Raw genomic sequence first — 25,594 nt, 5'->3', positions numbered from 1 at the left:
AGAGGGCTGATTCTTTTCACAGTTTTTTTTTTTTTTTTAATTTGACAGGAATTTGTGTACTTCATTTTTGAGTGTGTACTTCAATTGAGCACAAAACCGACAAGGCTAAGAAATGCTTGAGACGTTTAAGTGTGAATGCGTACAGTGGTGTGCTCACAGACGCTATTCCTGTTGTTTCATTTGTTGTGTTTGTCATCCACTAACCCTATCCCTGATCTCTGCCCTTATGCTATCCTTTTCAGTTTGTTCTCCTCAAGAGTCTGTACTTCCCTCTAGATGCTCTCTCATTAACACCACAGGAGAACATCTGTGCTGGACAGGCACTTTGGCTTGTGCCTTCTGGCCAATGCCTCAGAGGTGATTTAGTAATACCTGGACCAACTTGGATGTTATTGAGGACCTTTTGAGCAGTATGATGTATAATTAGAACAGTTAGCTTACATATACATAGAGGAGTCGACTGCATCTGAACCAGAATCTGTGTTGTTTGAACATTTTTTGTGGATAAATATTTATTGTTACTTGCTATCTTACAGTGAAAAGGTTTGAGATTGTTTTGAGGTGATGTATTGGAGTATAAAAGTAACTGTGTTTCTTGTTTTAGTAATAATGGTATTCGTCCTCAAATATGCCAAACGCCTCTGTTTCTCCTTTAATGTAAACACAGTTATTAAGAGGAAGAAGAGCATACCTATTTTTTCTAGCTTCTGCCACTTAACAGAAGAGGTCAATTCTTCCACCTGTCACTATGCGTCACTGGCAGAATAATTACGATATATGTATGAATAAAATAAATAAACGATCATTTGTTTTCAAATGATAAAGTGATATAGAAATTGGGGAAAAGTAGAGCATTGGTACCCCTGAGATCAAAACATAATTTATTGATAGGTACCCAGCAGGGACTTGACAATTAGTTGATAAATGATAAATTAGTTGACAATCGATAAATGGAATGTCATTTAGCTTGTGTTGTGCACATGTGGGAGGGTACATTTATAAATTGCCAGCTGTAATATCATCAAGATTTAGCAATATCTTTAGAAGTATTTAGCACGGAGGCTTTTCCAGAGTTCATTGACTTTTATTGAAAGATTCAGGACCAGGTTTGACCCAAACAACCAGAAAATATCAAGCAAAGTCAAGCAATAAAGTGAAGCTGTTTATGCTTGCTCTGTATTACATAGAATTTGCTGACATAGTTTTTCAGGTTTCGGAACTCCCTCATCTTTTATATAGCTCCACTATACATCATAGCAGGCATCTGCACTGGATATACAGTGCACCTGCTTAAGCTCATGTGATCCAGTACAAGAGCCATACTGAATCTCAAATATTATTCTTTAAATTTAAAGCTGTTTAGAAAAAGTGTAGGTGTTATCCAAGCCGTCAAGAGAATACCACAAGAGCGTGTGCCCTTGGAGAATGTTATCAGTAAGTAACCTAGTTTTGGATTGCTTCTGGTATTTTTACTTTTTTTCGGGCAGCGAAATTGGGGAATGCCAAGATTTATTTAAATTGTCTCTAGGTATAATGCAATGCAACCAAAACTGCCATGATGATGAGGTCTTAATAATTTCAGTCAGTCAAAACTGAGCATTATATGTAAGACCTTTTTATAAAATTCAAACCATGTATTGGATTCCATTAAATTACAGCAGAGGACATGCCATTGCCAGTGTTTTTTTTTTCCTCCCAGAACCTTGTGGTCAAAAGGTAATCAAGTTCACTATATTTCACACTGCAAAATTCTGTTCATGTCCTACAGACTCACCTGTTGAATTTGAATGATAATATCTAAATGTCTATTGCCTAATCTATTGGTAAACTTGATTTTTATTATTAGAGATTTTAATTAATTGCACTGTAAAAAAAAAAAAAAAACAGCAGCACCCTCAAGGGTGTGCTTTATTTCCTTTTGTTCCCTTTATATAACAGACATCGATGACAAAAAAAGTTCATTGTTCCAATCTCTGTTTGGACCCTTCTTTGTGAAATTTGGATAGTTGGATAGTAGGGCTTCAATTTCCTCCCACATTCCCAAAACATTATTGTTCGGTTCTGTGTGGTTGAATGTGAATAGCAGTCTTGCACTCAGATTGTACTCATCATCTTATTCAAGTGAACTTGCGATCCGGCTCATCCTCGACAGTGGGTAAGGTAAAAGGTAGAACATAGATGGATGAATGTTGAAATGGTATTTTGAATGCATACAATGAAAGCTCAGTTTACGGAGGAAAAAACCCAAATGAACCCAACAGGTAGTAGCTACATACGACGAATGTATGCTGAATAATAATAGGAGTGAGTCGTGCTTTTGTGAAGTGAAAACGAGTGAACCCACGCAAAGCTCTTTGTGTAATGTATGCAGCAAGCACCTAATTTCTTATTCCTCTCCAAGGAAACCTTCAGACACCAACCCAGCCATTCTATTTATATCTGGAAACATCGCTCTCTCTTTGCACTGATAGTGCCATTAGGCACAGAACAGTGATGATGTGCTTTAGAGCAGTGAAACACTCACAATTTCGCAAGAATCAACTTAAACATTTTGAGTGGTCACATCTACATGAATGGGAATTATATGTGATTTTATTTAAGACTGACATTGATGTGTTGCTTTTGAGAATGATTTAAAAAGCAGTTGAACTTATATCTGCCCCTATCTCATTAGCATTAACTTGTGGTTGCATGACAGGTGGTGCTTCTACTGACTGTTTCACACAGACTAGAAATTCATTGCAAGTTTGATGGGTTACAAGAAAAACAAATATTTGTAGTCACCAAACAGCCCACAGCGGAAGGGTGTTTGGGAAAAAAAAGGTAAAATATGGTAAAATATACAAATGAATGCAAATCATGACCATATGGTTGGATGGGGTGAGGTGAAATTGTGGCAGCAGCTTCAGTTTTGCTCCACAGCTGTTTTGACAGACTTTTCAGGGGGGAAAACTTATTTTGTGAGTTGAAATTGGCAGCTGTTGAATCTAAGCTTCTCTAAAGGGCACCTGCACACCATACAGAAAATTGCAGACAGGAAAGTGTTCGACAAAATATTTTAAAGCTGCCAAAAGTATCAATGATCTATAGTTGCATAATCCGGTCTTTAATCAGAGCTTTACCAACAATCACTTTTTTTTAGTTTCCCAAGGTAAAGTATTCCCTAGCCATGTATCTAGAAATGATCATGTAAATTTAGTCATATATATATATATATATTGTCGTGTTTCTAGGCGGGGTTTTCCATTTGCCATGAGGGGGGCGGAGTCACCATCCGCCCACCTCTTGCCAATTTCTCATCAGGGTCTTTTTAAGGACGGCCGATGCAGGAGAACGATGCAGGGTTATTCCTTCGCCACACTCATTGCAGTTCAGTGAATTTCTCAGCGTTCCTGTTTCGTGTTCAGTTCTCTCGAGTCATTTTGGTTGGTACTTTGCCTTTTTGGAATTTTTGCTCACTTACAATTCATGTTGTCACTTTGTTTCAGTGGTTCTTCTGCAGATTCCACTCCCTTGTTGCCTTGCCTCCCTTTTGAACACTTTTGTCTCTCCATATTTTGTACTTCGTGTTTTTTTTTGTACTTTGCCCTTTTAATCTCTTTTTGTTCCCATGCTTGTCCATGCGCTTTGTGTTAAATAAACTGATATTGACTGAACTCTCGTGTGTCTGGTTAGGGTCCTTAACCCGCCCGTGTCCCGCGGTTATTCCTGACAAGCACGTCTGCCTTACAGTTCAGAGTCCTGAGTTCAATTTGAGTCTTGCCCCAGTCATCCTGTGTGGAGTTTACATGTTCTCCTCATGCCCACATGGGTTCTCTAACACTAGTGAGGATAAGCGGCTATTAAAAATGGATGTATGGATGTACAGTCTAGCCTCATTTGGGCTAGGGTGCTTGGAATTTCACTCATGCATGTTTGCATTATATTGAGGTATCATAGTTAGAGTGGTGGCTATATATAACTAAAGTTACATTATTTACCAAAATGTGCCCAAATTATATTTTGGGAGTTTTAGGTTGGGTTAGGTTTCATTTTTGAGGGGAGCAAAGAAAAAAAGATTAGCTGCCGCATCATAAAATGCAGCTCTATTGGATGATTGTATTTAAAATTAACATGGATGCCAAAATAGAATAACCTATTAGTGTAGTTACACTAGAATACCCAACCCGCTGTAAAAGGGGGAAAAAAAAAAAAAAACCTTCAATGTGCGGATGAGGCCATGTGCACACTCACCAGCTGGGCATGTGCAGAAGGCCGTTCCATCGGAGCGTGTCAGGCAGGTGGAGTTGTGCAGGCAGGGATTGTGGAGGGGATCACATGGGTCATAAGGCTTGTTGCACAATGGACCGCTCAGAAAGGGGGGGCAGGTGCATGAGAAATCCCCAGGTACATGTGACTCCTGACACTGAGCTCCATTTAGACAAGGCCCAGATTCACACTCATTCACTTTCTCTTTGCAGTCCGCACCTGTCCAGCCTGGTGAGCAGATACACCTTGACACCAAATATGGAAATTTGTCAGTTAAAAAAAGTGGAACAGTGGACCTGAAGATGGCTCGTCATATAAATTTTGACTTGCAACACATAGCAGCATGGCCTACTTTCATTTTCTGTAACACTTGTGGTTATTCAAAACATCCTAGCTAGTAAATGGGCAAACGCACAGCAACATGATAGACAAGACAAAGGTAAAGGGGTAAGAACGGGAAAATCTGTCTCCACTGAGGGCAGTGCTTCTCAATTAAATTTTGCAAAGCCTCACTCCACGAAAGACTTGCCACGCTGACGATAAATACGATTTTTATCTATAAAAATGGTATAGGTATACCTAAAACTGTATCTATTACCTATTTCACTGCCAAAAGAAAACCAACTTTCAACAACTGTTACCTACTTTTTTTACAGCATCTATATAGGTTAAAGGTTTGTCTAAGCAAAAACAAAAAACAAAAACAAAAAAAAACAAGACAAACAAATACAAACAAAGAAAAAAACAAGTTCATCAAAGTGCCCGGAAAAAAAAGATGCCAATATTTAGTTTATCACAATTACATTTTACATGGCAAAACCAAATCCATTTCCCTGAGGTCATCCACGCCCCCCTTGGCATCGCCTCACACCCCCCTGGGGGGGCCCGCCCCACTATTTGAGAAACACTGACTTAAGGTAAGATCTTTACAACTTGTTTATAACACTCAAATGGCACTATAAATTCTCTGGCAGATTGTTTACATGCTTCTGTAGTGGTACTGCTGTTTCGTTCATTTGTCGAAGTTGGCAATATATAGCAATCCAGCTGGGCTCAAGCAGTAACTCCCTAGTGTGAACAGAATCTATGAACTCACCGAGTGGTTTGTGATTGTGAAGTTTGAGAGAATCAGTCACACTGAAGTAATTACATCTACCACCTGTTTCCTTTTTCTGAGAGAAAAAAAAATATTTAGGGTGAAGACTTCTATCAAGTGGAGGATGTGCTCTGCAATTCAAGACAGCAGACCTCATTAAAGGAGTTTCATCTCCAAAATGTTCAAACATACCATAATTCGCAACAGATGTTGGTAGGACTCTCCAGGTGATACACTTTTAACTTGTAAGAGCACAAAGGTCTTGAACAAGTCAGGAGGGATTGAACCTATAACTTCCCTAAAGCAAGGCAAGTACTCTCGCACCTGAGCCAGGCTGCCCTAATCACTGGAGTATCTGTAGCAGATCTGTATAGTAGATGTGTAGTTTCAGTAGTGCTACAAAAAGATTGAGCGTGTGCTTTGGATCTATGGCAATGAAGCAGCGGATGACTATTCCACTCGGTGGCAGTGAGCACTAAAATACATTTTCTTCAAGCCCTCCACATTTTTACTGCTGTAGCAGAAAGACATCTCCAATGAGTCACACATCACCCTGGATTTTTTTTTTTTCATGCTGCGAGCCAGTCATCGACTCATTTGTTTTACCTTGCCATATTCAATTCATTATGCCCTTTGCCAATAGAAGGACATTATGCTATCTGCTCTTTTTTTTTTTTGTCCTTAAATGAGTGATGCATCTAATCTAGCGCATGCACCTACTTGGAGCCTTTGAGTTCAGAGCAGGTGGCGTTATTTTTGCAGGGCTGTGACAAACATCCATCAATTTCTTGTTGGCAGTACTCTCCCTCCCAGCCGGAGTGACATACACACTCGTAGCTCTGTATTAAATCAACATTAAAAAAAAAGAAAAGAAAAAAAAATATTCCTTAATTAAACTGGAAAATGGTTTACACTTTTTTTTAGGATTGCTTAAATCACTTAATTACATTTTAGCATAAACATGTTGGCATAAAATTTCCTCAAATTCAGTATACAGTACAATCCCCCACTCGCATCATGCAATCCATTTGGGAATCTATTTGAACAGTGGATGATTCACGCTTGTCGAGCATTTTGCATCGCTGCATATGCATTGCTCCTCTCGCCCAGCCGGTTGATGAAATGAAAGGCTGTTTTCAACTTGTGTCATTCAAGACGTATGGTAACTTCCATCAAGCATACAGCAACATCATCAACATATTTTGCGAGAAACATTTAAAATGTATGTTTATTGGCTGTTAGTTTATCTCACTGCCATCGTCTCTAACAGCATGTGAATGATTTGTCCTTGATTTCATCATTGCAGCCTGTATTAGTACAATAAATCATATAATGAAAGATTAATGGTTTAATTTACATTGTACCTTGCATAAGGAATGGGTTCATATGTGTGGTCAAAGGTTTTTTTTTTTTTTTTTTTTTTCCCAAAATTCATCATTGCCAATGTTTTGTCCAAATAGACCTGGATGCTGTGGGTTGAAGGTATGCTAATCAGTGGTGTGTATGCTAAGGGAGGGGGTGGGGTGAGAGGGGTGTTGGGTGCAGCTGTCTAATGATAAATTAGATACCTTAAGGATATTCCAATTCTTTACCCCTGGCAATAGAACATAATCTCATTTTTGCCGCTAAGTCACCTTCAGGGACAGCAATTTTCCAAAATAAGCTCCATAGGACTCTGTATTCAGAGAGAGCGATGGCCGGGCTGTAAACAAGACTATGTTGCAAAAAGTATTCATAATGAGTTCAGGGAGAGACAAGAAAAAAAAAGTCAAATGTTCCTGCGTAGAAAATAGTTTATAGTATATTACAGATCGGCATGATAAGAGCTGTATTTTATCCCAGCAGACTTTCGGGCGAAAGGGAAAGTACACTCTGGGCTGTTTGCCAGCCAGGGCATGCTTATCAAGTAATTCATGTTTAAAAATTCTGTCATTTACGTGGAATCGATTAACCAAGCTTTGACATAAATTAAGGCCAAATGTACTAATCTGCAACCAACTGAGGCACTGTCACTTCTCCGTTGATGGAACAAAGAAAAATGAGCCCAAAAAAATGCTACCAGGTGAAACCATCAAAAACAAGGGTAGAACATACAGCACCACAAAATACCACCTGAGAGTTTGGAACTAAAATCTGGAGATTAAAAGTGAACAAATAATATAAATCTTGTGTGATTTATTTATTTATTTTTTAAATGAATACTCCTTTCAGAGAAAGGAACAAGCTCTTTTGATGACATTGGTAGAGATAATTAATTTAGGCTCAGTCCCTTGGTAACATGGCAACATACATGAACATTATTTCCTATTCAATTTCTTATTCATTGATTTAAAGGTTTGATGGGTTTTTTTTTTCCACGTGAACAATATTTTTACACATAAACTGCATTACTTAATGAGCAGTATTCACCTGTTTTGTCAAACATTTAGCAGAGGTAATCAAACAAATGCAATTCATTTATTTCTAACATTCAAAGAGTATTCAATTCACTATGTGCAGGTAAAACCATTGAATCGAAGTAGATACAGAACAAGATCCATCATCAAACATCACAAATCAAACATAAAAAAGTTTTTTATAAAAGTTAATTCCTTAACCAGGGATGAACACTTGTCGAAATCAAGCAGATGTACTCAAACTATTACAATCTATTATTTTCATACTAAGTTCACTATTTGCACCTAAATCCACTGAATAAAAAGAAGATACAAAGAAAAGTGCAAGTGGTCATATATTTGATTCTTTTTTACTGCAGAGGAAATTTTCGATTCACCTCTTGCTTAGTTTGTCCTTCTTATGATTCCACACTGCTCCTAGGTTGCAAATTTACTCATTCGGATGGTGAATAAATCCCTCAGTAAGACATTCTGTTCGTACTGGCTACACAATCCTGATGACACTGACACAAGCTGCTACATTTTCTCTCCCTTTGGATATGCAATAATGATAACATAACAGCTTTGGATATTTTACTACAACACGCCACGTCACAGTAAAAGCATAATGGTTACCAGGCAATCGGCAACACCTTATGTGAATTAGATGAGTCCATATGTAATGGGGATTACCGGCTGCACTGATTAATGGGACACGTTTCCATTTCGAGGCCCTCTCAAAGTCTATTACATCACTCCTTTATACTGCCATATAGAAAAGAAAGTAATCTGTCTACTTACCAGATGGAGGTCCTTACATATTGAGTTGCTGCTGCACAGATTGTTCACGCAGTCATCAATGTCTTTCTCACATTGCGGGCCAGCATAACCAGGATTGCAAAGGCAATAAAAGCCATCTACAACTGAAACAAGATCAGCACTTTACTTACATCTCCTTGCATCATCAGTTACTAGTCACTGCTCCCAGCAGGAAGCACTCCATTTCTACAGAGGTAATTGTTAGCATCACCAATAATTTCTCAAGTGTTGAACCGCGCTTTTAATGAAAACTGTTAAACTGTTCAAATTAATGCATCGTTCTAACATTCCAGCTAACTGTATCTACTGTGTGACATAGTACAGCAATGGTCAATAACTCTGACATGGTTTGGCACTTTAACCATCTTTAGATTAACCTTGCTGGCCACCAGCCTTTTATACCCTTACACCTCTTTGCCTTTATAATCCAGTTTTTTCTTCTCAATAAATGGCCGTCAGGCTTGTCATTTGTTTCTACGCCGTCAGAGTTCACGGTTCAAGTGACGCCAGGAGAAATGTGCCAATTTCTTACACCGCTTTGTGAAATATCCTACTGCTTAGAATGCGTTTCCACCGCAGCCCTTACTTACTAATGACAAGGGATGCATCACTATGCCCCTGCAACACAACATTGATGCACAGTTAGCCAGTGACAGAGGTAATTGTGCTTCTTTCTCGAGTGAATTTATTACTTCCCCAGTCAGGGTCCCAGGGTTCTTCATTATCCCAAAGATTTACCACATAATCTATGCTGTCACTCTGTCTTGGTGTGTGTTGCCACTATTACTCTCATTAAATGCTTTTGGTCTTGGGTGGTAGAAGCATTACTCATCAACCACTGTGGCTATGTGGTGCTCTCCCCAGGGATGAGGCTGCCTGGTGTTGAACGCCGGGCCAGAGGCTCCTAGAGGTCCAGCGTGACTAACCTGAAGTGAACTGGCTACAATCAAGATCAATCCAGACAGGCGGCTGTGATCTGTGGTAAAACCATATAGAGGGCACCCCATCACAGGGTCAAGTTTGTTCCACAAAAGAAAAAAAAACAAAAACAATAATTTTCAAAATAGAGTACATACAATGTAATGATATAGACATATGTGGATGGAGAGCTGAATTTGGCTAGGAAAGAATTCATCTGATTTAAAAAAAAAAAAAAATCATCTTTTTTGAGCAATTGTGGAACATGTGGAGATAATTCACAAGTTGTATTCTCATCATATTTAAATACAATGATTCAACCCTTCCATCTATATTAAAGATTGCTCATCAGTAGGGTTGATAGCAATAAATATTGATGGTGCAGCCGGTGCACTTCACTGGGTCCCATAGATTGGAGAAAAAAATAACAATTTCTAGATCACTCTATGGCTGGTATGTGAGGAGAAAATGATCATTTCTCCAACCACCTGAGCTTGGCACCTGTCAGTCAGGAAGGGGCAAAATGACGTTTCACGAGTTTTAAAAAAAAAATATAAGTGGATTGGGAATAGATATAATTGCTGGATGTCTGGGGCTTGGTCTTCATGCCTTGCCCTGTAATGACTCAGCATTGAGGAGGTGCTGTTGTTGTAATATGGCAGTACTGTCGAACAAATTTGACATTAAAACTACAAAACAAACAAAATTATTAAAACAAAACAAACAAACAAAAATAGTACACCTGAAGTGAGTCACTTGTATTTTATTGTAACGTATGTAACTTGTAATGTATTTTTAATTGAGTAAATTAAAATGGTGAATTTAACACAAATCATGTAGCAGCCTGCCAATTGCAAGGTCTCAATTCTGATTTCATGCCAGGCAATAAGGTATTCATTTTAATTTCCTTGTTAAATTCCGTTTCTCTCATAGCACCATTATACAGATTGAACTAATTGAATGTCAAAACCTTGGAAAAAAAATGATCCTTTTCAATAAATAAACAAATAAATAAATACACGCTCATTTAAAAAAAGTCTCTGGCCTTGAACATCATCATTCACAGCTTCAGTTAAAATGCCACATTATGTTACAGGGTTAGGGTTACACATTATATATTGAGTGTATCTCACAAGATGAACCAGGTTTTTAATTTAAATTCAGAAAAAAAAACAAAAAACAATGTGAAATCCAAAACCCAATGTCTTTACATGTTTCATGGACGGCTCGAGTTAAATAAATGTTGTAAACCATATTATGCAGCCACTTTTCTGTGTTTGATTTAAGTTCAAAATTAATAGGTTTCAGCACTCAAAAGTAGTGCTTGTCTTTGTTTTTCGTTTATTATTGGGGCACCCATACGCTTCGCATTACACATTTAAAGTGGCCGTAGACTGGAATCCTGTGCAAGCTGGTACTGCCTGCCACAGACGATAGCATCCAGACATGCCTATTGATGACTCGAGGTCACAGCTCAGCCTTTTGGATCAAATATGACTGCGGCCATGGCATCTCCGACATGAGGTTTCGTAGGCCCTTATGAGCTTTCTCTCATAAAGTCTGTGTAATCAAAGTACAATACAATTCAATGCCATTTTTTTCTGATGAACCATATACAGTGGACCCCCGCGTTACAGCGTCCCTGACTTATGTTATTTTCATGTTGTGACATGGAAAACTGAGTTTTTTCATCCCCTCTTTATGGTATTTTCCGACCAAAATAACTGTCATGACCCTAGGGCAGGGGTGGGCAACTCCAGCCCTCGAGGGCCGGTGTCCTGCATGTTTTCCAGTTTTCTCTCCCTAACACACCTGATTTAAACCATTAGCTCATCAACAAGCTCTGCTGGAGCTTGAGAATAATCCTAATCATTTGATTCAGGTGTGTTTGAGAGAGAAAACAGGAAAACATGCAGGACACCGGCCCCCGAGGCCTGGAGTTGCCCACCCCTGCCCTCGGGGCTTGGCTATATTTGTTTAGTTTTGTCTCCATCTGCAGGCGTTTTGAGGTAATTACACTTATTTTCAGTTGCTGTACCTGCTATGCGTCACTACAATTCTGGCTTGCTATTGGTCGGCATCTCCTCACGGAGATGGCGGTCTGCTATTGGTTGCCCTCACTTGTTTAAAATGGCGGAATGGTAAAGCTTTGTTCGATTGTGAGTGGTTAAAAAATCTTATTCATAGTGCATTTTACTGCTTAATTCGAAGTTGAAAGGGTTTGCCATGGGTCCCAAGATTGCTAGTGATGTTAAAGAGTGAAGTATGAAGATGATTTATATGGAAACGATGCTGGAGTTAACCCTGATTAGTGAATATGGGTATAACAAGCGGCACTCAAAGGTAAATAAATCCTTTCTATATGTTTTTTGTATGATGTTTTCTGATTGTTTACTTGTATATTACCGTACATATACGTAGCACTTACTGTACTATTTTGGTACCAATTTTTAATATGTATGTACAATTTGGATGTTTTTACCTGGGGCTCAAACGCATAAGCTATTTAACATAGTTTTGGATTGCCAGTCATACGGTGAATTCGCCTTACGAGCCCAACCACGGAACGGATTAATCTCATAACACGGGGGCCCACTGTATATTTTCCCTATACACGTACACTTTAACAGACAAACTACCATTCACACTGAAGTTTTAAGCAATGGACTTTTCATGAACGTACTCGTTCAATCAAACAACAAGGTTCATACCCAGAATCCCTTGCCTGTGAGATGGCACCATGCTACCCAAACAGCGTAACATTTAGTTTAACATTCAAAAACCATTGCAAGAGGCGAGAAATCAAATCCATCAATCAAAAGGGTCGAAAGTTAGATCGATGTGCAATTTGCCAACTTCCCTATTCAGTTAACTTAATTACCTCATTTCATTCATCCATCCATCAATTTTCTAAAATGGCTTAACATTTACAATCACTTATACAAATTCAAGCAACACTAGTTTCATTTGATATGAGGCAAATAGGCACGCCTACACCTGCAGAGAGTGTCCTAGATTACCCTATCATATGGCATCATCCCATTCACATTACACTCAGCAGTTACAGTAACTTCAGCATTGACCCAGCTGTAAAATGTCAGTGTGAGTATGTTATTAAGAATGCTGGAAAGGTAAGGTTTTTTTTGTTTGTATGTTTTTACCATCGTAGCAGAATCCATTGACACATGGGCTAGAGCTGCACTCATCCACGTTGATTTCACAGCGGGGGCCCGTGAATCCTCTTCGACAGCGGCACCGGAAGCCCAAAGGATAATGGTCCTCATCCAACTCTTCCACACACAAAGCTCCATTCTCACACGGATTGCTGGCCTCACAGGGTAACGAGTCACAGTTTGGACCTAGGGTGAATGCACAGGAGCATCTAGACAGTCTTGTCGAAAACAGAATACAATAGCAGGGCTGTGGATTTTAAAGGTTCCCTCCCTAATATCTGATTCCTAGAACTCAAGGTCACGAGTGCCTGAGAAAAAAGGTAAATAACCGAAAAGGAAAACACAGATGAATGTTTTGGCAGCATTCCATGACCAGCTTTGATGCTCTGCACTAACCTAATTTTGTAAATGATTTAAATTCACCTAAATCTCAGAAATTAAATAATGCCTTTCGTATGTGATAGGGATTAGGTTCCAAGACATTATTGTGAATTAATGAAATGCCCTCCGCTCCTACACTGAAAATGTATACATACAATGTAAACATCTGCCATTGGTTAAGTGTTGTTTTTATATTGTTTTTAAGTTGAGCTAGTTTAAATATATTTGTTCAAGTCAAAGTGAACTTTCTAGTTGATATTTCTCGTTGAATGTATTTTTTTTTTTTTTTTATGTTGATCACACTCAACTGACCAATTGTAATTGTTCAACTTGGATCATGTTTTTCTTTTTTTTTTAAGTCTGTGGTTTTGTGCATGAGCAGTACTTATTCACATCATACTTTATCAGGTGAAGATTCTTCTTCAACTTCTTGTGTTTCACCACCATTACTGTAATCGTGGAGGCGCGGCAGACATTGAAACAATTGTGAAGAAAACAATAATAAACCTTGGAGTTTGACAATACTACAGTTAAATCACTCATTTCTGCTCATATACAAGTTATGTCTTTGACATCAAATTTACAGGAAATGAGGCAAGGTGGAGCAAAGTAATGCATGTAACCTTGGCGGCACTTGTCATCGAGAGAAAAGAATGCATCGACCCAAAGACACTAAAATAGTCACAGAATCAACACTCGGGTCCAGAACAAGTTTCCCAAAGGTTAGAAAGTACACTGATTGTCCCTCATGCCTCTATGACTGAGCGCTTATAAAGCATTTTCCTCAAAGCAATTTTGAAGCCTTTTATTTTTTTTACTTGTGCTATAAACAAAGTAGAAATGTCTTTTGTTTTTTATTTTTTTTCTAAGCTTTCAAATGTTGAACTGGTAATTATCCACTGTCTAAATAAAGTTGCTTCATCTATAATTCCAAATGTATTTTAATTCATTTTTAAATTCAGTATTATGGCCATTTTAAATCTTTGAGAAGAAGCATCGATCTAGTCATTTTAAATTAGGACAAGCCACAATAATGGATTTGGTTGAACTTGATAACATTAGTTGAAGATAAAACGTTCAGAGGGTAGGACCAATTGTGTTGACCATTTGATTAAATGATTCTGAAATTACGGTCATTTTATAGTCATGAATTGTTTGCTAGCTTTCTACGCTAGCACATTACTGATAGTGATAGTCAATACAGCTGTCATATATTTCAAATATTATAGCTTAAATGGTCACTTTGACAATGGTCGGTAATAAAAATTAAAAGGAAATGAACAAATAAAACTGAATGAACAGTTGCAACAGGCATACCTGATTTTTTGATAACAGTTTAGCCTCATTGCTCTTTATAATCTATTTAATGCTTGACCTACTTTAATCAGAATACATTAGCCTAATGCACCAGCATTATTTATGCAATCATATCAACATACCATGACACTTACTACACATTTTGTTGAGCAAGTGTAAGTCCCCATATATCAAGTATTTAGACTTTGACATCTGTTTTACTCATTTTGTTGATATGTTAAAAAAAGTTAAGACAGGTAAAAATAATAGTACGCAAAGTTAATTAACTTTTTTTTCTTGTTTGTTTTGGTCCTCATTCCCCAATGCCCCCATTACCTTTAAAAGGAGCCAGACACTGGCAGAAGTAATTATCATGTTGGTCAATGCATGTGGCTCCATTCTTGCAGGGTGATGAAGCACACTCATCAATGTCAAGTTCACAATTGGTTCCTTGAAAAAAAAAAAAACATAAAAATTACACACACACACACACACACACACATATATATATATATATATATATATATATATATATATATATATATATATATATATATATATATATATAGTTGTACTGGATACTATACATAATACAAAATACAATCATGCTAAGTGTTTAGTGAACAACAGTAGAACTCGTGAACATAAAATAATATGTTGTGCAGCCTACAATCTGACTGAAGTTAAATACAAAACCATCCAACATTTAAAAAAAAAAAGAAATTGCCAAATGTATAAGAAATGAGAAACATTCATTTTCATATTTACATCAATTTCTTGCATAATGTCTTTCACTTTGCTTCATCATTCTTTCATATTTATTACTTTTATCCTGTCTTTAAGTGCTAAGCTTGGTTTAAGCTTGACATGTACACTTACGCCCTCCACACGGAACAGATTTTCAGCAATGCGTGTCTTCCAAAATTTCTTTACGAGCGGACAATTTGGCACACGAACTATTGCTTATTCGCCAGTAAAAAAATAAAATTAAATTAAAAAAAAATCGATGATTCGTCTGGAAAGGAATTCTGTGATCAAAATACTGTAAAGAACTCCTGGCGAGCACCACGTTTGGTAGAGATGAGGAGTCTGTTTAATAAAAGCTTGGAAGAATTTAGATTGTTTTATTCCCATGGGATTCTCGACCTCTGTTAAAGAGTAGTGTTCTTTGTATACTGTAGAGTCCATTTACCGCCACCCAGAGTATTGGAGAAAATTATCTGACTGCGGGGGGAAAAGCCACTCGGAGTCTAAAGTGGTGCAAAACGCGTGCCGGCGCGTTACATATCAACCAAGCTAGATTTTTGCTGCAAGCTTGTTATCGCCATATTAAATTTCAGTGCAAAACAAATGCAGAAACAAACATTTTGTATTATGCAAAATGTTTTTTTTTTTTAATTGTATGAGGGAGTAAGAAAAAGGGTGGTGCAAAACGCGTGCCGGCGCGTTACGTATAAACCAAGATTTTTGCTGCAAGCTTGTTATCGCCATAGTAAATTTCAGTGCAAAACAAATGCAGAAACAAACATTTAGTAAATGCAAAATGTTTTTTTTTTTAAATGTATGAGGGAGTAAGACAAAGGGAAAGGCTTCAATGCATGGATTTTTTTTTTCACAACGGGGGATTTATTTTTTGCACATGCAGGTTTCATTGTACAGGAGTTTTACTGTAGTTATTTATTATGTGATAAATACACAGATTTATCAAATAGAAATTATTTCAACTCAAAGAGGACGAGAATCTGAAGAATATGTTATTTCACTAAGTTAAAAAGCAGAAGATATCCACATTTTCTTCCAAGCTTTACTGTAAACCCAAGTTCTCAAACTCTAGTCCCCGAGGTCTGATATCCCAACATGCATTCAATGTTTCTCTCTCAAAAATACCTGATTCAAATGATTAGAATGATTTTCAATTTCCTGCTGCGCTTGCTGATGAGCTAATCATTTGCACCAGGTGTGTTGAAGAGAGAAACCTTGAAATATGCAGGACACCGTCCCTCGAGGGTGACAGTTTGAGGGCACAGTTTGACACCTGTGCATTAATTCTTCCTTGGGACACTGGAAAATATTTCTGTGATTTATCATTCATCTTTGTTCTTTTTCACAAACAGTACCACAGCACAACATGTAGGAAAGTAATTATACACCGACAAGTGACTTATACATGCTCACTTGATGTTTATTGTCCTTGAAGATTTTATTTTGTTTTTAGGTGTGTGGTGTTTGATGCATGTGAAGTTTGATGAGCATATGAAGTTATTTGTGCAGTACAATTCAACCAAACATTTACTCAATTAAAGTATGTATTGATCTTGCCAAAGCGTACCCTGTCAAAAACCAAAGCATGCTTTTACAAACCTGTAAAGCCGGCGACACACACACACTCATAGCCATGAATGTGTTTAACACAAGTGCCGCCGTTCAAGCAGGGAGATGATGTGCACTCGTCTACGCTGGCTTCACAGTAGCTGCCTGAGAGAATGACATTTATGAGAATTGAAAAGCGGCCTTATTCTAAGATCCATACTCATTTTCACAGGCCTCCATCTCTGATTAATATAAGTTGGCGTTAAGCATACTTAAGCTCTGAGATGCAGCATGGAATATTAAATGTGAAGGTTGGTTGCACCTAGAATCCCCTCTTCACAGTAATTGGTTTCAAGTAATAGATTATGAATGTTAACTTGAGAGATATATGGTGGAAGTACGATATATTGTGTTTCCTATTTTTTTTTTCTGAAAGTTGATGCAAAATTTTAAATGAAGCTTTTTTTCTGAAATAAATGTATTAAATTATATATTTACATGAGTAAGAATAAGATAGATGCAATATTACATTAGTGTGAGCTCAAACGACAGTGATCGGTAAGATCTAACTTGATTTTTTTAAGTAATTTGCAGGATTTGACTCACTTTGCCTGACAGGTTTGAGGTAATGAATCGCTTAATTGGTGTAGCTGCTTCATCAAATATTTTTCAGCCACTTTCAATCATGGACATTTGTTATTGTGTTAGTGGGTATAATGCTTAGTACCATGTAATGCCTAGTTAAAAAAAAAAAATAAATAAAAATTAGCAAAGTTGCTTGACGGGGTGATCTAAACAGGTGTTTAGCACCTTTTAGCATCACTGCCTGTCTGCTAAAGTGATGCATGCAAAAACATGTACTGCGTCTAATAATGTTTGGTAACGTGTTCTATCTCCAACTTGTCACACAGGCTAGATTTTATGATTATGTCACAGTCTTAAGGTCACATTGAAAAGAATGATGGCATGCCAGTCTTAACAGCCAATAAGAAATTACAACTTCTTAGTTTACACGTCAAAACACTTCTTGTCCGAAAGCCCACTAAGTGACCTCTTCTTCATCCCATTAAGAGATTATGTGGCCCATTAGCGACAGGGAGTACGACGTCATTGAAATGGTTGATTGACTCATTTCGGTCCAGGAGGAAATCTCACTGCGGACTTTAGTTCATGAAATGTGAAACCATAAGGACAATTATTGTGCTGTGACTTTCCGACGCTGGAATCATCAGCAGGCAATTAAATTTTACTGGTTAATTTACAGACGGTTTAATAGATCACCTTTTTTTCTTTTTTTTTTACAGTTGGTGTAGGTCAACTTGTCAAAACTTAAGTTGAATACTGATGGCGTCAGTTATTGTGGAATTTACTGACAGTGTTTGCCATGCCCAAGGATGACTGATGTGCCCTTGGAGTCAGCTCAGTTTTCACTCATATGGCCAGGTTTATCAAACAAAAGAGTACCATTGTATTTGGAAAGCATTGTATTTGGGGGATTTTAGTAGAAACATTCAATGCAATGTATAATTTTTTAGTAGTAGAAGTAGAAGTAGCAATACCTTTTGGCTTTTCTCGGTGAGAGGTCACTACGGCGACTCACTTACATGTTGTGTTGTGCACAATTTTACGACACACCCTTCCTCATGATACACATCCATTTTTATCTGTGATGGGAGGAGTCTTCAATCCTGGTAAAGGATCATGTCATGTATATTTCATACGTCTCTGTCCTACAAGACACCTTGTTCAAATGATCATGTTAGTTATCCAGCTTCTGCAGACCTGTTGATTGTCTGATCATTTAATGTTGCAGCCAGGGTTCATACAAAACATCCAGGAGACCAACGCCTCAAGGACCAGGATTGAAGCCCCCTCGGCCCCGGCATACAGTGTTTTTCCACTTTTTCCTCCAAATCCTGCCTTTTTGCCGAAACAAACACAGGATTTTCTGTCGCAAGAAGAATGTCTACTCTTTCTTTTAAATAAGTTCAGTGCGTATATTGTGAGAACACAATATTCTGTGAATCTAGAAATATCAACACAAAAGCCCTGAGTCGGCAGGTACTACAGGAGATATAGTTAGAGTAGTGAATGAATCAATCATTAACAATCAGCATACATATGCGGGTAAATTAAAAGTATAAATGGGTAGAAATGCCTCTCAATTTGAGTATAAAAGCTGAAGATGTAAAGTGGTTTAAGTGGCACAATCAAATGAATTAGATCATCTGAAAACATTGTGGGCTATACTCCATATTACAGTCTTGTTCATGAGTGCCATTGAAATATCATCTTGGTGACATGATTGCAACCTATACAGCTGAATTCTGTTGCATTGTGCTTACAATGACTGATAGTGTGAACCTTTTTGTGAAAACAAAAATGGTGATGAGAAATTATATGTTTACATTTATTCTTATGATAAGATTTTGTTTTGGCGCTCATTTCTGAAATTAAGAAGAAAGGGTTTGCATTGTGTATAGCATCATAATAGTAAAGATATACATTCATTACATACATATACAAAACACACACACACACACACACAAAATATAGAGTTTATCCCAGGAGAATACTCAAGTCGCCACTAGGCATGGGTCCGTATCAAACTCTAAAGATACGATAACCTTGAGCAAAAATATCACGGTATTACAATTACTGCTCTAATCTTTTTTTTTTTTTTTCATTGAAAACAATCTATACTATTTTAACAAGATATTGGATATTTGGTGCAATATGAAATGTGTACCATGTTCAGTACAAATAAATTAACAAATAAATAAGTAAATATAGGTATAATAACATTCTTCTTGTTTTTTAATTGTTCTTAGCAAGTCACAGTGCCCTGTCACTGGTGAGCTTGTAAAAGACCTCCTACTTATCATCAATGCATGCAAATGTGATACAAAACAAACAAACAAAAAATAGTGTTCGCCACCTTACAAAAAAGACAGATTGTCATCTTTCAATTCTGAAAGCAATAGCACCGGAACACCGAAGTGCACCGCACTTCCATGAATGTTGGCTGTGAGGCACACTAGAATTTGAAAAAAAAAACTTTAAAATAATGATGCTATATTTATATCACTTGTACCTCTTAAAATCATACAGATAGCAAGTGTGTTTGACTAGCTTGAGCAAAAATGTGTTTTTGATACAATTTGACTAAATTCCATCTCGAGAAACATTTTGTATGATTGAAAAAGGACACATAATTTGAATGTCATTGGTAAAGCTTCATCCAATCTCCCGGAAGTAGGTGACATCATCAAAATTTAGCGTATTTATTTATATGTCATGTCCTCCGGCAAGCTGCTTAGGTCCAAAGGAATTTGAGATGGGGGGTCAATGTGTCGACCGCAGTCCACAGGTCAATCAGCAATGTATTGAAGTCGATAATCATGGTTATTGGACCGAATGACATGGGGAAAAAAAAAAAAAAAGAAAGAAACCAATGTCCGTTTTTGCTTGATGGACATACTGGCCAGCCAGTCGATGAGTTGGAATTAGCTTGGCTCCTTGTTTCAAAAAATTGGCCCAGCAAATTGCAACAGCACAAAGTGCATCATCCAAGCAAGCTAATCAGCTAGCATATTACCACAAGTTTAAACCTATTTTCTCATTAAACGACATTGTATAAAATTAGTGGCAAAACAGGATCCAGTTAAAGAAAGAAACCTAAAATTAAGGCCTATTTTTTTTTTGTGATGGCATATTCAAAATGCGTATTCCTCATCTGCCAGTCTACCATTGCGTTACCAAAGAAGGGAAACACGGGGTGCCATTTCAGGACTGTTCAAGGAAAACAACCCGCTAAAGAACGAGCTGTGATGAAGGAGAGTGAAGAAACTGAAAAGCAAGATGTTGTGTTTCTTGCAGCATTAGTCAAAGACTAAAGCTGCCACTGAAGCATCGTTCAGAGTGAGTGACATAATCGTTAAGAACAACTCGTTCCAAGAAAGAGAAATGCTAAAAGAAGCATTCCTTGAAGCAGCTGAAAACTTGTAAAATAAGGCAGAAATTGTATCATCAATTCAAGCTCCACGGTTGTCACGAAGCACAGCAACACAATGTTGTGAAGCCATGGCAAAGAACATAACCAAGCAGTAATGGCACGACATCGGAGACTGTGAGTGTTTTTCGTTGCAACTGGATGAATCCATCGACTTGAGTGACACAGCACAAATGTGCATTTATATTCGGATGCTGTTAAGTGTTATCGCTACTAAAGTACTCCCCGTGAAAGAACAGACTCAGGGAGGGGACATAGTTCAATCATCCAAAGCTTTTATTGGCAAAAACTGGCTCGCCATGCACAAATTGGTGTCTATGACCACGGATGGAACAACTGCAATGTTTGGCCAAGTGAATGGATTTATGACAAGGTGCAAGGAGGATGATGCTTTCCCAGACTTTCTAAATCACCACTGTAAAATCCACCAACACACACTAAGTACTAAAATGGTCAACATGAAGGCGATCACGGACATGGCGACAGAGATCACCTGTTCTATCCGAGCCAGATCTCCTCAAAGACGTGCACACCCAGAGATGGCTGATTGCGAGGTTAGTCAAGGGAAATTCCGACAAAGATTTCGTGAGCTCTGCCCGGAGATTAAGGAGGTTTTCCGTGTTGGTGGGTATGCAGAATGCAACAAAATGACAGTCAGAGGCTGTTGTTTCTAGCCTTTTGATCTAATCTCCCAAGCATATTGAACTATCTTAATTAGGAGCTGCAAGGAAAATACAAAACAGTGATCAATATGATGAGCTCAATTAATGCTTTCAAACCTAAGATGCAACATCTCTCTTCAAAGCTGCAGGTCATGATTTGTCAAAATTCCAGAACTTGGTGTCACAGCTCGAGATGCAAAGGAAGGCCTGGGTAAACCTTGAAAGTACGCGCTACACAGAGCTGACAGGCTATTGCCTTTCATTTGACAAACGCTTTCAAGACTTTTCTTTGCAAGAGCCAGTCATAACATTCATGTGCAATCCTTTTCCGAGAGATGGTGACATAGATTCAAACACATCAAAAATTACAACACTGTTTCACCTGAACTCTTCTGAAGTGGAAGATTACATTTTTACATTACAAATTGAGATTGGGGTGAAGTCCAGAGCTCAAGGACAGTTTCGATACTTACTCACAGAGCTGAAGTACTCCAACATGAGGAAATGTGCTACCTTTTTGAATGCATATATTGGGCTTCACTTATGTGAATAAGCCTTTTCCCACATGAAGATCATTAAGTCCAAGTGCCGCTCCACCCTAACTGATGAACTTTTGGAAATGTGGTTGGGACTGGAGTGGACTGTGTATCCCTGACTGGTTCACTTCAGTGTAAGTCATTAGAGTAAACACAGGTAGGGACAAAAAAAAAAAAAAAAAAAAAAAAAAAAACCTTTTTGCCTTGCACTAAATTGTGTCATATTGTGCGATGGTACAGCAGCATAAGAGGGCACACACTCACTCCTCCCGGTAGATAAAGTATGAATAGTATATCTCGCAACAAAGTTGCCCAAATATCTCCCTCTATACCCCCACACATACCAAGTACGTAAAAAAATATAAATAAATAAAAAGAACTATTATTTTCAAAGAGGCGGCTTTTTGAGTTGAATCCGCAAGCAGCCAATCATATTCTGCTTTGTTTAAACGGCACCTTTGTTGGATTATGTAAAAAAACTTACTGGTTATACGCAATCATAGTGGTTATTGAAACCTTGACTTTTTAATACCACGGTAATCAATCAACTCGGTTATTGACCCATGCCTAGTCGCCACTGGTGCTACCTCTGAATCCAAGAAGACACAGGCAACTGAAAGAAGCGACGCCATCAATACAGGAACCGCCATTTTTACAAGGTTGGCTGTGACATTCATTTACTTCTATCTCACAGTTATCGCCTATGAAGCATAAAACGAGGACACATTGCTGTGATCAATAAAGAGAGAGACTGACACAAACTGACAAAGGATGAGATTACATACCAATGAACCCAGGTGCACAGAAGCAAACGTAGCCACTGACAGTGTCTTTACAAACACTTAAGACACCACATGGCTTACTCTCACAATCACTAATGTTCAGCTCACAATACCGACCAGTCAAACCTGCGGAGAGAGAACAAAGTCTCTAGAAATCTCAAGTGAATTGATGCCATTCTAGATGTTAGCTCACATCCTGATAAATGACTCGTATATATGTCACTCATATACTGTACACGTCAAATGTGTTTTGTGTCATTGCTGAAGCATGTTGTGAGATTACACATCCAGTGAAACAATCAACTCTGAAGTATTTCTGCTATGATTATAATTCATTCAAGTGAAGCCACAACTGAAACAAGTTCCTGCTGAATACAGGAGCTACCTGGTAAACAATGACATTTGAAGCCTCTCCCAAGGTCCAAGCAGGTTGATCCATATTGGCACAGACCATCAACACAGTGGTTGATAAGTGTTTCGCAGTGTGGCCCGGTGAAGCCATGTTGACAAACACACATGTAGGTATTTGCAAGACCTTCACATCGGAGAGTCCCGTCGGGGTCACAGGGATTGGATACACATTGGTTTACAGATGAGGAGCAGTCACTGCCACGGTGTCCTGATAGGAGAAACAAGTGGGATTCAAGTGAGTGATGGATGTGAGACACTGGATCATAGACATGATTTTGCATATCAGGCACACATGATTGTATTGCTTTTGTTTGTTGATATTCCAACACTGTCTTAACTATCAAACCAAGACCTGGCCACTAAGACCGCAGGTCTCACTCCATTGGCTGTACACAACCTGCAGGAAATTTGTTGTTTTAAACAGCTGTCATAAAGCAGCTACGGTTGTTTTCTATCCACAGTAACAATTAATATGCAATGAATAACTGTCATATGAATAACTGATATATTTAGGCATCAATAGGAAATAACCGGCAACGCATATACACAATAAGTTCAATTAACAAATGTAATTTAAATTTCACAATTTTAAATACCTGTAGGGCAAATGCATTGAAATCCGCCAGTTAAGTCATGGAAACAAGTTTCTCCATTTTTGCAATCACCATCATCCATACATTCTGAGAGAACAACTGAACAATTTTTTCCTGGAAAGGAATTTGATTTAAGTATGATGAGAATACAAATACAATCACTTCACTGTCTTTCCACTTTTCCATTAGCCCCACTTTGCGCTGAAAGAAACTCATTTGGCCATAGATTTTCACTTTTCCATTTGACTTTTCTCTGGCGAAGCATTTTCTGAAAAGTGGTTCTGAAATGCCGGCGGTGTGGCTGTGACGTCACCGCCATCGTCATCTGACGCCTACAGCCCTGCCGCAGAAAGCTTCACTGAACATGAATATTTTCTGGTTTTATGTGAGCGTGACAGAGCAGTCCAAGATGGTCACCAAAGTCAGAAAAATACTGCATGTAGTCCGTCAGCGCCGACGGACAGTCCATCGCTTCTGACGGACTACCAATTTCTGGTGGCCTTTCTGTTCAACTTTAAAACTCAGCTGAAGACACATTTCTGTTGGCTTTCAACATAATATGGGACTTGAAAATCATACTGTAATTTGTTTTCTTTTTATTTTATATTTTTACTTTATATTATTTGCATTTATTGTTCTGTTTATTGCTTTAATATGTGTTCACTTATTACTGTTTTCTCAGTGTTTGTTTTTGCATGACTAATGTCACCCCATGTAGAGCACTTTGTATGCTTATTGGCTATCTTAAAGTGCTTTATAAATATCGTTAAGTTCTTGACTACACTGTTCAGTTGATCCTGACCCTATCCCATCTGGCACCTTTTGGAACAGAACGCATAGGAGTGTGGTGTCACATACTGCTTGGCCAAGCTGACAATGATGTGATATGATAATGTAAAATACATCTTTATAACTGTTCGAGTTTCAGTAAGTTGCAGTCAAAACCAACTACATGAAATAGACTGCACAGGCAATGCAATTATGAACAGCTTTATATAACTCATCATCATCATAAACTAGCATTATATGGGGTATACAATACAGCAGAGCTATCATTTTTCATTCATTAGTTCTAACATTATCTGTTCACAGCTAGAAATAAACATTGCTTATTTGGCATAGTCTACATTTTCTTTAATGGCCTACAGGATATAAATAAAGAATAAAACTGCCTAGTTAGTGCTGATCAACATTTTTTCACAACCTTTAATGTCGTGACGATATAGTGTACAATGAAAAGCTCTTTTCATCAGAACATTTTGGCTACACTGTATCACTCAAGTATGCGTTTGTTCATTTTCCATGCAACTTTTTTCATTCTGGGTCACACTAGAGCTGGACCAATCCCAGCTGACTTAAGACAAAACATATATTTAGTGCAGCATGTAAGTTTGAGACTGCTTTCTTTCTACAACAACCAATGGTAAATATGCCTGCAAGTGTTTGTCTTCTCTTTAGAATAAATGTCTGGTTGAACCTGATGTTGATTTTCAGTAGCCCACCCCTGCGATGTGATTGCAAAAGCAACTTAAGTGATGTGACAGAAGAAAAAAAGAGCTTGACTATTTAGCAAATGTCCAAAAATGCTGGCCAACTTAATTGCACTTCATTGCTGAAATTTGACAATGAATGCAAACCTACACACATATATGTGAAGATTCTGTCAAAATAAATGAATGTAACATGGATATCAAACACAAAGACAAATAGCAATCAGTGTATTCAAATGTGTAAGAGGATTTTTTTAGTGTATCATAAAACAATACTCGGCATTTTGCAGAGTCATCAAATTCATTAAGGCCTCCGTGATTAAAGTGATGACATAGATAACTTACCAGCAAAGCCCAACAGACAGATGCACTCATAGTCTGCAACCAAGTCAATACATGTGGAATTATTGACGCAGTAGCCATGGGCACATTCATCATGATTGATTTCGCAGTTCGACCCTTCAAATCCTTGAATGAAAAGGAAAAAAAAAT

The 25,594-nt window shown here is 37.9% G+C and overlaps 1 protein-coding gene across 1 annotated transcript in view; it reads right to left on the bottom strand.

Annotated features, from left to right (window-relative positions):
- The window catches only part of eys (EGF-like photoreceptor maintenance factor), a 206,135-nt gene that overhangs the window by 126,017 nt on the left and 54,524 nt on the right, over positions 1–25,594 (bottom strand). The window contains exons 15-25 of the mRNA XM_088421408.1: positions 25,448–25,570; positions 23,616–23,726; positions 22,994–23,227; positions 22,612–22,734; positions 22,414–22,527; positions 16,668–16,781; positions 14,643–14,756; positions 12,618–12,815; positions 8,521–8,642; positions 6,065–6,183; positions 4,234–4,493 (exon numbers count right to left, since the gene is read on the bottom strand). Of these exons, the coding sequence (XP_088277534.1) occupies positions 4,234–4,493; positions 6,065–6,183; positions 8,521–8,642; positions 12,618–12,815; positions 14,643–14,756; positions 16,668–16,781; positions 22,414–22,527; positions 22,612–22,734; positions 22,994–23,227; positions 23,616–23,726; positions 25,448–25,570 (1,632 nt within the window). The remainder of the gene's footprint in view (positions 1–4,233; positions 4,494–6,064; positions 6,184–8,520; positions 8,643–12,617; positions 12,816–14,642; positions 14,757–16,667; positions 16,782–22,413; positions 22,528–22,611; positions 22,735–22,993; positions 23,228–23,615; positions 23,727–25,447; positions 25,571–25,594) is intronic.

This window comes from Hippichthys cyanospilos, chromosome 8 (genome assembly GCF_059441005.1).
Source record: "Hippichthys cyanospilos isolate Australia breed blue-spotted pipefish chromosome 8, RoL_Hcya_1.0, whole genome shotgun sequence".
Lineage (NCBI taxonomy): Eukaryota > Metazoa > Chordata > Actinopteri > Syngnathiformes > Syngnathidae > Hippichthys > Hippichthys cyanospilos.
This window is presented reverse-complemented; position numbering and strand designations above follow the sequence as displayed.